General features: G+C 36.3%; 1 protein-coding gene across 1 annotated transcript; it reads left to right on the top strand.

Moving 5' to 3' along the window:
* The first annotated feature begins 399 nt into the window (after positions 1 to 399).
* On the top strand, positions 400 to 7,697 carry LUM (lumican). Its single transcript, XM_032416463.1, has 3 exons — positions 400 to 560; positions 2,984 to 3,866; positions 6,865 to 7,697. The coding sequence occupies exons 2-3, from the start codon at positions 3,005 to 3,007 to the stop codon at positions 7,017 to 7,019; spliced, it is 1,017 nt and encodes a 338-aa protein (XP_032272354.1). The 5' UTR covers positions 400 to 560; positions 2,984 to 3,004; the 3' UTR covers positions 7,020 to 7,697.
* Positions 7,698 to 12,157: the final 4,460 nt, after the last annotated feature.

Raw genomic sequence — 12,157 nt, 5'->3', positions numbered from 1 at the left:
TATAAAGTTCAAGAGTCATGGGCAAGAAACGGTTCAATTCCTCTGAAGACTCATTTGCATTTTCCTGAAATTATTTGTCTGTTTACGATTTAGGAGACCTTTAGATGAACCTGAGAGTTGATTGAGAGAACAGCACCTAATTGTTGCAACAGCTACAGAGGGAGAGAGCTTTGCAAGAGGAATGCCCTCCCCCCCCAGTAGACGTCTTCATTTGCAGCAGGACTCAATTCTTAGTTAAAAGCTATGGTATTTGGGTAAGTTAAGCATGAATCTCTCTCCCATTCCATAGGGAATGAGCGGGGCAGTCCTTGCTCCCCACGTCCACCTGCACTTCGTTAGCGAGCAGAATGCTCACATGCCACCCCACAAGATCCCCACAATGACATAACTCCATGCAGAGACTGGCGTGACTGGGCTGGGTTTCCCCCCCTTCAGCTCTTGTATCACTAAGAACCTGGCAGCCAGTTCCGTCCTGACAGAGTTCACAGCATATATTGGTGGATTCTTGTCCATAGTGCATCTGCTTTAAGAATTAACGAAAGCAGTGTCAAGACAGTAAGGTAAGTGCTGTTTTAACTATAGCACTGGGGATGCTGACGGTTTGGGACAGTGTTTATTGTAACAGGAACAGAAAAAATTCCAGAGCAACTTTGCCAATTGCTATTCAACAGCAAATCCACAGTTTTGAGCATTTACTTTCACATTGTGCTCAATGTGCTTTCCATGATTTATGGATTTGAGATAAATTTTATAAAGTATATACTGAGTTGCTTGGCAAAGGAAGCTATACAAAGTTTCAGAAATCGGAATGAGAAAATATTTAAACTAGACATAGTAAAAAACGTGTGGCAATTAAAATGTTTGTTATTTTATGCTAATTAGTTATATATGTTAGTGTTGTTAGAACCTAATTTTGGAACAAGGAAAGGCCATTTCCATTAGTATTCAAAATATTTTGCAATAAATATATTGTTATAATTTGTTACAACTTACAATAAACATGTTATTATAAAACTTGAGCTAAAGAACTTAGACATTTATGAATTACTTATTTCTATTTTGTTAATTTTATCGATTTGTTTTTTGGATGTATATGTTGAAAAAACATGTTTTAGAGAAATTCTGGGGAAGACGATTTATTTTTTGAGAAAAGCATTTCCTCCATAGCCACAGGTATTTGGAAAAAAACTGGGAAAAAGCAAAGTGCACTTTTGCTTCATAGTGGATTCATTATATGGTCACAAACTCTCTTTGAATTCAGAGTCCTTGTTTTTCCTCTGCCAAAAAGTATGGAAGCATTTTTTCATTACTATTCAATACTCATATTATAATGACCATGACTATTTTAGTGTATACTAAATTTAAAATAAAGTGGAAGGTTTTTAATGAAGCCAGAGAAGTCTTTATAACATTAACATATTATAACTTATAAAGAATCCTGTAATTACATTTACACTATGTAATTGTTCTCATGGCCAACTCCTGTCAACTAAATTAAATGACGCCATCGTAATCTTTGGGAATAATTTGCCAAGAATCTGGCTACATGTTACATTATGTCAGCTATCAGAGTGATTCTAACAACTTTTTTCAGGGTTTCATCTGCTAAAATAAAGTGCCTTATAATTTCAAGTTGAAACAAAGAAAAGATGTCTCAGTTTCTGATACTAAAAAATCCTACTTATCCCAAACTACCTAGATACAAAAGCTTGTACCATATTTCTCACAGGAAGATATATTATTTAATGGTATCTAGTGGAATGTGGATCCTGCCTCACATTATGATTGCCCTCCTGGAGTTACCCCCCAGCCATAACTCTCCACTCTACAAAAGTCCAACCCTTTACCTAAATTGCTAAGCCTGTACTTTCCCAAGCAATTGAAATGTACTTTATTGAGCCTCACCTTAGAAAACATGTTCATATGAGAAAATCACTGTTACAGCTCATTTTTAATTTATATTCTCAATTTTGTCCTTTTCTACATGGCTCCTAATGCCACCGTTAAATACAGACTTTCCTCAGTTCCACCTCTTTCCCACTCCATGCTGTGAGGGCACTAAAATCCAGATAAGTGAGCCATATCTTCTTAAATTTTGGCATGAAGAAAGTAGAGAACTTGTGAGTTACTGAGAAAGGAAAACTTTAATTCAGAACTTGAAAATAATATATTTTCTCTAACAGCTGGATCTCTTTATAGGTTTAACATTTTTTTAGAATTTGTGACATTTCCCTGATTAAGAAAAAGTAGTTTCTAAAACTAATGTACTAAATATTAACTTTGGAACACAGTTGTGTAGTGTGCCTAAACGCACGGAATGTTAAAGAAAAGTCAAAATAACAGGCACACACACACCCACCAAGAATTTTGTTCCTCCTCCTCAGAACCAACAATACCCAGACATTTTTAAAGGAATGTACCCCCTCTCACACACACATGCATAAGAACAGCTTTCCTCCAGGCAAAACCATAGATTGCCCGTGTTTCCAGTAAGGGTCTTCTTAATGAGACATTTTAATGAGGGTGAATGGTAGGGTACAGGGTACAGTTTACAACTGCCTTTTCATTTTCATTTTTCTGGTTTTGAAGGATGTTCTGAATCAGTGTACTAACATGGTGGCCAGTGGGCACCACCCAGAAACCTATTGCAGGAAGGCATTTAATTAAGGAATGACCTAGAGAGATTGAATGGACAATTGGGCCTAGCTCGCCCAGAAGGGGGCGCATGTGTATGCACTCTAACTTGAGCCCTGTTCACCCACTAGGAGTTGTACGTACATCCTTCTCGTGATACTGAAACAAAAATTAAAAAGACGTCATTAGATGCTCTAAAAAAGCACTGTAAAGTAATAAAGTAATAAAATAATTTATTACTATAAAGTAATAAATTAAATGCATTTGCTAATTCATTTAACATTGCCAAGCCAATATCCTTTTCCTGAAAGTATATTATTATATAATAATGTATTTCCACTTTATTTAGGATTCAAAGCATTTGCCAAAAATGAACCTCGGCGTGTTTACTCTCCTCTTGGCAATAGTCGGTGGTGCCAGTGGCCAGTACTATGATTACGATTTTGCTGTATCGATTTATGGGCTATCATCCCCAAACTGTGCCCCAGAATGTAACTGCCCTGAAAGCTACCCATCAGCCATGTACTGTGATGAGCTGAAATTGAAAAGTGTGCCAATGGTGCCTCCTGGAATCAAGTATCTTTACCTTAGGAATAACCAGATCGACCATATTGATGAAAAGGCCTTTGAAAACGTAACTGATCTGCAGTGGCTCATTCTGGATCATAACCTTCTAGAAAATTCCAAGATAAAAGGAAGAATTTTCTCTAAACTAAAACAACTGAAGAAGCTGCATATAAATTACAACAACCTGACGGAGTCTGTGAGCCCGCTTCCCAAATCTCTGGTGGACCTGCAGCTTACAAACAACAAGATCCAGAAGCTTGGCTCCTTCGATGGACTGGTAAACCTGACTTTTGTTCACCTTCAACACAATCAACTGAAAGAGGATACTGTTTCAGCTGCTTTTAAAGGTCTTAAGTCCCTCGAGTACCTTGACTTGAGCTACAACCAAATGGCCAAACTGCCTTCTGGTCTCCCAGCATCTCTTCTGACTCTCTACTTGGACAACAATAAGATCAGCAACATCCCTGATGAGTATTTCAAGCGTTTCAATGGACTGCAGTATCTGCGTTTATCTCATAATGAACTGGCTGATAGCGGAGTACCTGGAAATTCTTTTAATGTATCATCCCTGCTTGAACTGGATCTCTCTTATAATAAGCTGAAAAACATACCGACTGTCAATGAGAACCTTGAAAACTATTACCTGGAGGTCAATGAACTCGAAAGTAAGTAGAAAGCTGTGCTTGTCTTTCACTGATGTTTCCTCAAGTTTTTAAATGCTGAAGCTGCGTAGCATAAATATTATCTCTGGCTCCATTAAAAAAAAAAATGAAGGAAAATGCTAAGAAAATATCCTCTCATTCAAATATAGAAGAATTCTAGCTCAGTTATTTATCCAATGTCTGGCCTCTCTTTGGAGTGTCCAGATAAGAAACCATTAAGCTCATAGAACATGAATTTCTTCAAATTTAATATTTTGGGCTAATTTATCCTGCTGTGTTATCTCTCAATATTTATTTGTTATTATTTGGCTCTGCCATGATTTAGATTTGTGCCCTACATTTATTTCTTGGCAAGGTCTAGCTGAGGGAGGAATAAACAAGTCCAGGAGAGGGCTAGCTAGCAGAGGTTTTCAAATATCCCTCCTGGTTATCTCCAGAGCAGCTCACGTATCCTCATGGTCTCCTCTGTCATCGTTACCTGGGACTCAACATATTACCCTGCTATCACTAATAGTCATCTACCTCTGTCATCTGTATTACAGTGTGTGTGTCTTTACAGCGTTCCTATGAAGATGGACAGGAAGATTAAGGAGGGAAGAAGGAATATGATGAGGGTTTGGAATTTATTTTAATGGTATTAAAATTCCCCCTTTTTTATACACAACACTTCACCTCATTTGATTTTTCCACAGTTTCTCCTTCCTTTCTCCTGCTGCCATAGTTCATTTTTTTTTATTTATCTTCTGGGAGGGGTTTTGACCCGATCCACTTTGGGCTATTTATATAGTCTTCTGGACTTCTGGGAAATTTTTCAATTTAAGCCATACAGATTCAGGTGGGAAACCGAAATTCACCATTTTCCACCTTATTCTTTAACAAAGGGTGGCAGAAGAGAAAACCTATGGTTCATGGACAAAGTTATTTAAATAAGAAGTCAGGTGGGAAACGCTGATTTACTCATAAAACAATTATATCTGCAAAGTAATCTATTGAACTTGAACATCTTTATACCATGAAAGTTGGTTCTTTTGTCATATTGGATAAGGCTATTGACATTTCTATCCAAAAGATTACAGACTGACTTTTTAGTATGATACTTTGTAATTCTGCAACAATTTTGTTTAACTCCTGGTAGGGTTGGTGTGTTCTCAAGAAGGAGACCATGATTGCCAGCTCTGAAATGCCATATATCCTTTCTTGTGTCTGGAAAGCTTGCTTGTCATACAATACAGAGTAAAGCTATCATAGCTTTACTCTGTAAAATTCACTATGGGAATTCACCATGGGAAATTCACTATGTGACAATATATGGCTCCACATTATAAACATTTGTGGTTAGGAGGAAGGATAACTCAGACCACCCAAAATGCTAATGGCATTTAAGATGTTGAAGGGCTGAAGAAACCTGTTAGATTTAGTTGGTGGAGGTTAGCCACGTGAGTGGGACTACCTCATACTCTGAGAAAAGAAAGGAGAGAGAGATGCAGGAACATCAGAAGGTATAAAGACCAGTAGGAATACAAGATGGAAGAGGTGATATATGAGATGGGAAAGGTGGTCTATGGAAGACATGCCAATGGTCACTCAGTGCCAAGCTGAGCTTGAAACCACACTGCCCATCACATATGGTCATTTGAAAATGAGTAGTTAGTTACTTTTATTCCTTCCTTATCCTTGATATTTAGATATATACCTTTCAGATATTCTTGTTGTTTGACTTTGCAGGTATGTTTCAATTCAGCTTATTTTGCTACATAAAAATTATGTATACCAATCATCCACATTCTTTTAAGATAAAAAAAAAGCCCCTTTATAGTTCTCTAATATTAGAAAATGTATAGCCAAAGAGTATTTATCATACTTTAAACTTTCAACTTTAAGCATTAGCCTAGTCATAGGTTTTCCTAATGTAAAGTAATTTGGAAAAGAGGACAAAATTAAAATGGCATCAATAGCCATTCAGCACATATTAGGTGTTAGCACTGTGCGGGAAGTGACTTACATATCTTAATCACTTCAATCTTCATGTAACACAGTGTTATAGATATGTTATATCTAATAAGATCAGATAAATGTTCCAAAGTCACCCTGATGATAAATGGCAGAGATAGAAAACTAATATAGGTCTAAATCCATGTTTTGTCCCTTGGGCCATGCTTTCTGGGAGATAGGCACCACAAGATCCCTGAAATTTGATTGATGAGTTATTTAAAGACAGCATCTTAGAGGAAAAGAGAACAGTGTGTTAGGCTCCACTGAAGTCATTGTTAACTAGAATTTGAGAATGAAAGAAAATAACACTAGAGGGGACCAGAGAAGATTAATCAGAACTAGACATGAGCAGACATAGACAGTTTCTATGTACACACATAGAACATGCACTCTAAGAACCGCTTTCGTTTCTATTCAAAACTAAATCGTCTTTTCATTTGTGGCAGCTTTTTCTTCCCACAGAAGAAAATGACATGAGCTCTAATCATGGACATTCCATGATTTGGTTTGTGCTTTGGAGTTTTGAATTATTATCAAATAGTGTGTTTGTTGGAAGACTCTTCAGAGGTCATCTAGTTAACCCTTCTGATTTTAAGATGCAAAAACCCAAGATGCTTATATTGGTGAGGTTACTCATATAACAGCACCAATCTTAGATTTCTTTGAGCTAGACAAAATATTTCAAAAGAGTGCTTGGATAATATGACACATTAATTGAATGTCTTTCTAAAATCAAGTATTTCTAAATGCAGAACTTATAATTAATAAGTTCTATTCTTTCAAAAATTCCACTGAAAGTCCGGATCTACCATAAGCATTATTTACTAAATATTGCTGTGTCATTTGGTAGCCTGAAATACTCTTTTAGCAGTTCCAAATTCAGAGGTACATCAAATAAGTGGGAAGGAGTCTTAATAGATATTATTATGAATTTGAGCATTTTTTAAGTAATCGTTTCAAGCCCATGTACTAAAAAAAGTAATTAACATTTCTATTCTTTAATTTGCAGAGTTTGAAGTAAAGAGCTTCTGTAAGATCCTGGGACCATTATCCTACTCCAAGATCAAGCATTTGCGTCTGGATGGCAACCATCTTACTCAGACCAGTCTGCCACCTGATATGTACGAATGCCTACGTGTAGCAAATGAAATCACCGTTAATTAATATCTACTAATGCCAATTCTACTGAGGTGTACCCTGGAGCAACATTTTATGGTTATGTTTTTTGTGTGTGTCAGTTTTCATAGTATTCATTTTTTGTCACTGTTTATTACTTCCATGAATTTTAAATTCCAAGGGAAATGTTTTGTAAACATTTTACTACTTTTTTTTAAAAGAAAAGATGAAAGGCAGGCCTATTTCATCACAAGCACAGACATAGACACACACAGAGACAACAAACTTAATGCTTTATTTGTAAATTTAGTGTTTTTTACATCTCTACTGTCAAATGATGTGCAAAGTCTTCTACGCATTGAATGGAAGTCAGCCGAGCATTATAATTCCTGAATCTTAACTTAATGTGCCAAAAACCATGGGTCACATACGTATGGATGTTCACTGTCTTGAATCAAATGGTCTCAAATTTCAATGTTCAGATTTGTTTAGCCAAGAAATAGGTGGTAAATCTTGAGACCAATGATTTTGCAAAATGCTAGACCAAATTCACAAAGCCACATACACTTAGAGCAATATTTTTAGCATTAAGAACTTATATAGTTACCAGTGAAACTTTTCTTTTCTAGAATTATTTTTCACTCTAAATCACGTGTATGTTCCTTTTTAATCATTTGCATGTTATGTTTAACAAGCTAATAGCAAAATAAAACATAGCAAATGGCATCACTGTGTTTTTTTATGAAGTTCGTATCTCTCATATATAAAATAATAGATTCGAATTTTAAAAATATCTTTAGCTTGCAGTATTTTACTTACATTAAATAGAATTTCCCACTAATAGTCTGCCTCTAGCATCCATTTGGAAACAGCTTTAAAATACATCTTAAAATATATACTTAAAAGTGTGTAGATCCCAGTTTTGTTTCATGTTGGGGGAAGGGATTCCCCCCCCCCCCAACTAGGCAATCCTCTAGACACCAACTGGGTGGCCTACAATTCAACTCAATTCTGACTCTATCTCTAGGTAGATTGGGTCAGATTTCACAGGGCAGGGGTTCAGTCTATAAGACTCCCTGCCCCCTTGTGCTTCAGATGCCAATGAAAAGTCCAAGTTGTTGCCTGGACTTCTGACCAACTGGCTATAAATCAAAGGTTCCTATGACCCCTCCTTGTGCATAATTAATTTGCTAGAGAAGCTCACAGAACCCAGGAACACTGTTTAGTCACTAGATTACCAGTTTATTATACAAGGATATGACTCAGGAACGGCCAGATGGAGGAGGTGCACAGGGCAGGGTATGTGGAAAGGGCACAGGGCTTCCATGCCCTCTCCAGGTGCACCACTCTCCCCAAATTCACCAATCCAGAAGTTCTCTGGACCCCATCATTTTGGGATTTTATGGAGGCTTTGTTACACAGACAAGATTGATTAAATCATTGGCCACTGGCAATTGAACTCAATTTCCAGCCCCTCTCCCCTCCCTGGAGATGTGAGGGGGCACTGAAAATTCCAAGCCTCTAATCACATGGTTGGTTCTCCTCCCAACCAGTCCCCATCCTCAGGATACCAAAGCGCTTTCCAAAAGTCACCTTATTATCATAACAAAAGACAACTTTATCGTTCTTATCAAATGACATACCAAATATTTTAGGAGCTGTGAGGCAAGAACCATGGAAAAGACAAAATATATATGAGGAATGTATTTTGGTCATCTGAATGACCAAATATATATTTTGTGTAAATCGCAATATCAGAATTTTTAAACCTCACAGCTTCCTTGGATATTTAACATTATTTCCATTCTTGTTGGTTTTGCTGATTTATATACAATGGGAAATGGTAGGGCAAACAATTTATAAGAAATAACTTCTCCTTTATCTAGTTAACAATAAGGCATGTGTGTGCAGCCAAATATTATGCAATCAAAAGCATACTGATCCCATAGGAGTGTGTATATAGCCTCGGTTGTGTCTAAAACAAAGGACACATCTCTCTAAAGCATACTATGTTTTAACAGAACATTTTTAGTGAACTCTACCTTATGGTAAAATAGCCCCATCAGCAAAGGACCATTATCAATTGAGTTGACTGTCAGATGTGTGAGATATATATTACTTTAGGTACACTGTCTATTTTTGATTGTCATGTTTTTTCTACATAAAGTTAAGTTCCTTCAGCTCTGACTGTACTCTCAGGTCATGTCTTGGTATGAACTTAAAATCTATTTTTTCTCAATAAAACTATAATATAGAAGAAATAAAAATAAATTTCCCTGCCCTATCTATAAAAAGTCACCATTAATCTTTTGAAACCTACTCCCAAGTAGGTAATAGAGAATGTGCCATAAATTCTCTTTTAGAAATAATGTTATAGACCTAAACGAATTTTGTCTGTATATTGCTTAGGGAAAACATTTTGTCAGCTGTCTATATCTTTCAAAGCCTTTGATTTATCTCATCCGAAGTCAGATATTCTTAAGCCAAAAAAAAAAAAAAAGCAAAACTATAACTTTTAAACACTAATTTCCTTTGTAGTTGTGGTTGGTTGACAATGACCAAATTAAGCACAGTAACACTTTGATTAGAAGCATTTGGGGAAGGCAAGAGTTAGATACTGTTTTGAAACAGCTCCCCTTTATAGAGACCAGACCCCATCAATTCAGGAGAGAGCATGAGAAACGAAGCTTCTTGTTTGCTCCTTCACTCATTGTGACAGCCCTACAGATGAAAAGAGATTGGAGACTCTCCTTATCTGCTCTTCCCTAATCCCCTTACTGCTACCCCAGCTAGGGTAGTGTTTTTCAACATTTCAAGTGTATAATTAGCATGATGAAATGTTTTTCTAAATACAGATTGCCAGACACGATGTCTCAGATATACAGACCCAGTAAATTAAGCAATGTAGGATTCCACATTTTTAAAAAATATATTTAATTAATTTATTTATTTGAGAGAGAGAGAGAGAGAATGAGATCAAGGGGAGGAGCAGAGGGAGAGGGACAAGCAGACTCCGCACTGAGTGTGGAGCCTGATGGAGGGCTCAATCTCACAACCCTGAGATCATGACCCAAGCCAAAACCAAGAGTCGGATGCTTTACGGACTAAGCCACCCATGTGCCCCTCCACATTTTTGAAGAATTTACATGACGATTCTTATACTGGTGGCCAGTGATACACATCTTTAAAAACAATGGCTAAGTGGGATCAAGCCATTGAAATCCCAAACAGTTAAAGAGCAGAAGACTCCTTTTCTCTAGGGAAGTAGAATAGAAAGAAGTCTGTTGTTAGCAATATACATACAAGAGAATAAATATTATCTTTCCTGTATTCTAATTTATTTAAGCTCTCTAACCATCAGTTTCTTCAAGTGTAAGCAAGGAACAAAAAAGCGAGGAATAAAAACACTAACTTCATAAAAATACCATGAGACACTTCTGTCACCCAACTAACTTGAGAGTTGTGTAGATTCTTTCTTTTCTTTTTCTTTTTCTTTTTCTTTTTTTTTTTTTTGCTTTTGTAGATACTTCTTGTCTGCCTACAATCCTTTACTCCAGCGTGGCTGGTACTCTGTTAAAGAGAGATGGCTCAGAATTTACTTTGATTAAATTTTCAAGATGGGTACTGGGGAAAATGGCCAACAATAGGGTGAATTTAAATTAGGAAGTTCTCTCAACTGTCTTGCTAAAAACAATGATTCTGATTTTGTCTCCTCTTTGATAACCCCATGAATGGATTAAAGCAATGATGAATATGGAGTCTTTCTTTCCTAAGATTTCTTCCTAAGATTGAGTCACTGGAGACTTAACTGTAGACCCTATTTTTGGAGGAAAATAAAAAAATGAGAAATATTCTTTATTCTCAACATCTCCATTTGAAGATCAGGGTTAGGTCATGCCTTTATGGTGAAGGAAAACAATGATGTACTCTGGCTTTGAGGTTTGTAAGGAATTATCATGCCCTAATAAGTACAAAAAATACAGATGGATGATAGACCACTAAATGAGCCAGAGGAATGTTGATTTCTTAGTTAAAAGTTTTCCAACTGGTAATAGCTATTTTCAGAAATAGTGGAGAGTTTAAAAGGTTGGTTTTACAGAGGACTATGGATTTATTTCCTTGTGATCTTTTATGTTTTGTGTTCTGGTTTTTTCTATAGCTGTAATTTTATCATAATGATGGCCTTAGATTTTTCTTTGGTTGGATTTTGCAACCATCATAAATACTTGCTTAACATTTTACTCACAAGTAAAAGAAGACACTCATTGGATTTAAAGCAAACTCTAAAGCAACTTTACAAACAGAGCTAAAATAACAATGTTGTAAAAGTTAAAGAAGACATGCCATAAGTATATTAAATAAATAGAAATACATTTTTAAAATAAGTAGCTTGTTATATTAGCTTATTTACTCATTCATTCAGTAGATTTTGTTTCCTAATAAAGTATAAGAAATCAGACTACAACCACATGCAGGGAAAAGTAGATATTTAGGCAACATAAAATGAGTGAGGCCCCATGCATCTTCAACTCACTCTGATGGCCCTGAGTTTACACTTCTATTGCATAGTTCTTCTTGTTTCACATTTTTGTTGGCCCAAAGAGTATCACCAACATGAGTGTCTTGTCCCTTTAAAACCTAACTGCTCTTCTATAAAAGAGAATACATTCCATGTTCTAAAATTATTCAAGAGCCTTAGCTGCTTTACTTATGGATTGTGTCTCCAATAAACCCCTTTCTATTCCCACTGCCACTACTTTATGTTTTGCTCAAATTGCTTAAAACTATTTAATGATGCACCATCATTTTCAAGATGTGATCCAGGCTTCTCAGTGCAGCACACAAGGCAGCCAGGATATCAAGGGTTCTTTGTCATTGGGTCCCTGGTTATCTCTAGAGCCTTATCTCTTACCAGGCCTTGCCAGGCGTCACCATGCACCATATGAAATCATTTGATACTGCCACCATACTTACCAGTTTGCAGTTGGTTTTGCTCTGGTGTCTATGAAAACTCTGTCCTTTCTTCCTAGAATCTCTTTATGTTCCTTCCACTTGAAAACACCTACACATCTTTCAAGACTCACCTTAAGCTACTCTGTTCCTTTCCCATAAATCCCTCTGAACATTTTCATATAGAATTAATATCTTTTATCATAAAAAATCCTTTATCATACAAATAAAAACAC

Source organism: Phoca vitulina, unplaced genomic scaffold (assembly GCF_004348235.1).
Source record: "Phoca vitulina isolate PV1807 unplaced genomic scaffold, GSC_HSeal_1.0 scaffold19, whole genome shotgun sequence".
Taxonomy (NCBI): Eukaryota; Metazoa; Chordata; class Mammalia; order Carnivora; family Phocidae; genus Phoca; species Phoca vitulina.
This window is presented reverse-complemented; position numbering and strand designations above follow the sequence as displayed.

Coding starts and splice junctions, on each gene's coding strand:
- LUM (XM_032416463.1), top strand. CDS start 3,005: ATGAACCTCGGCGTGTTTACTCTCCTCTTGGCAATAGTCGGTGGTGCC. Junction 3,867..6,864: donor GGAGGTCAATGAACTCGAAA/GTAAGTAGAAAG, acceptor TTTAATTTGCAG/AGTTTGAAGTAAAGAGCTTC.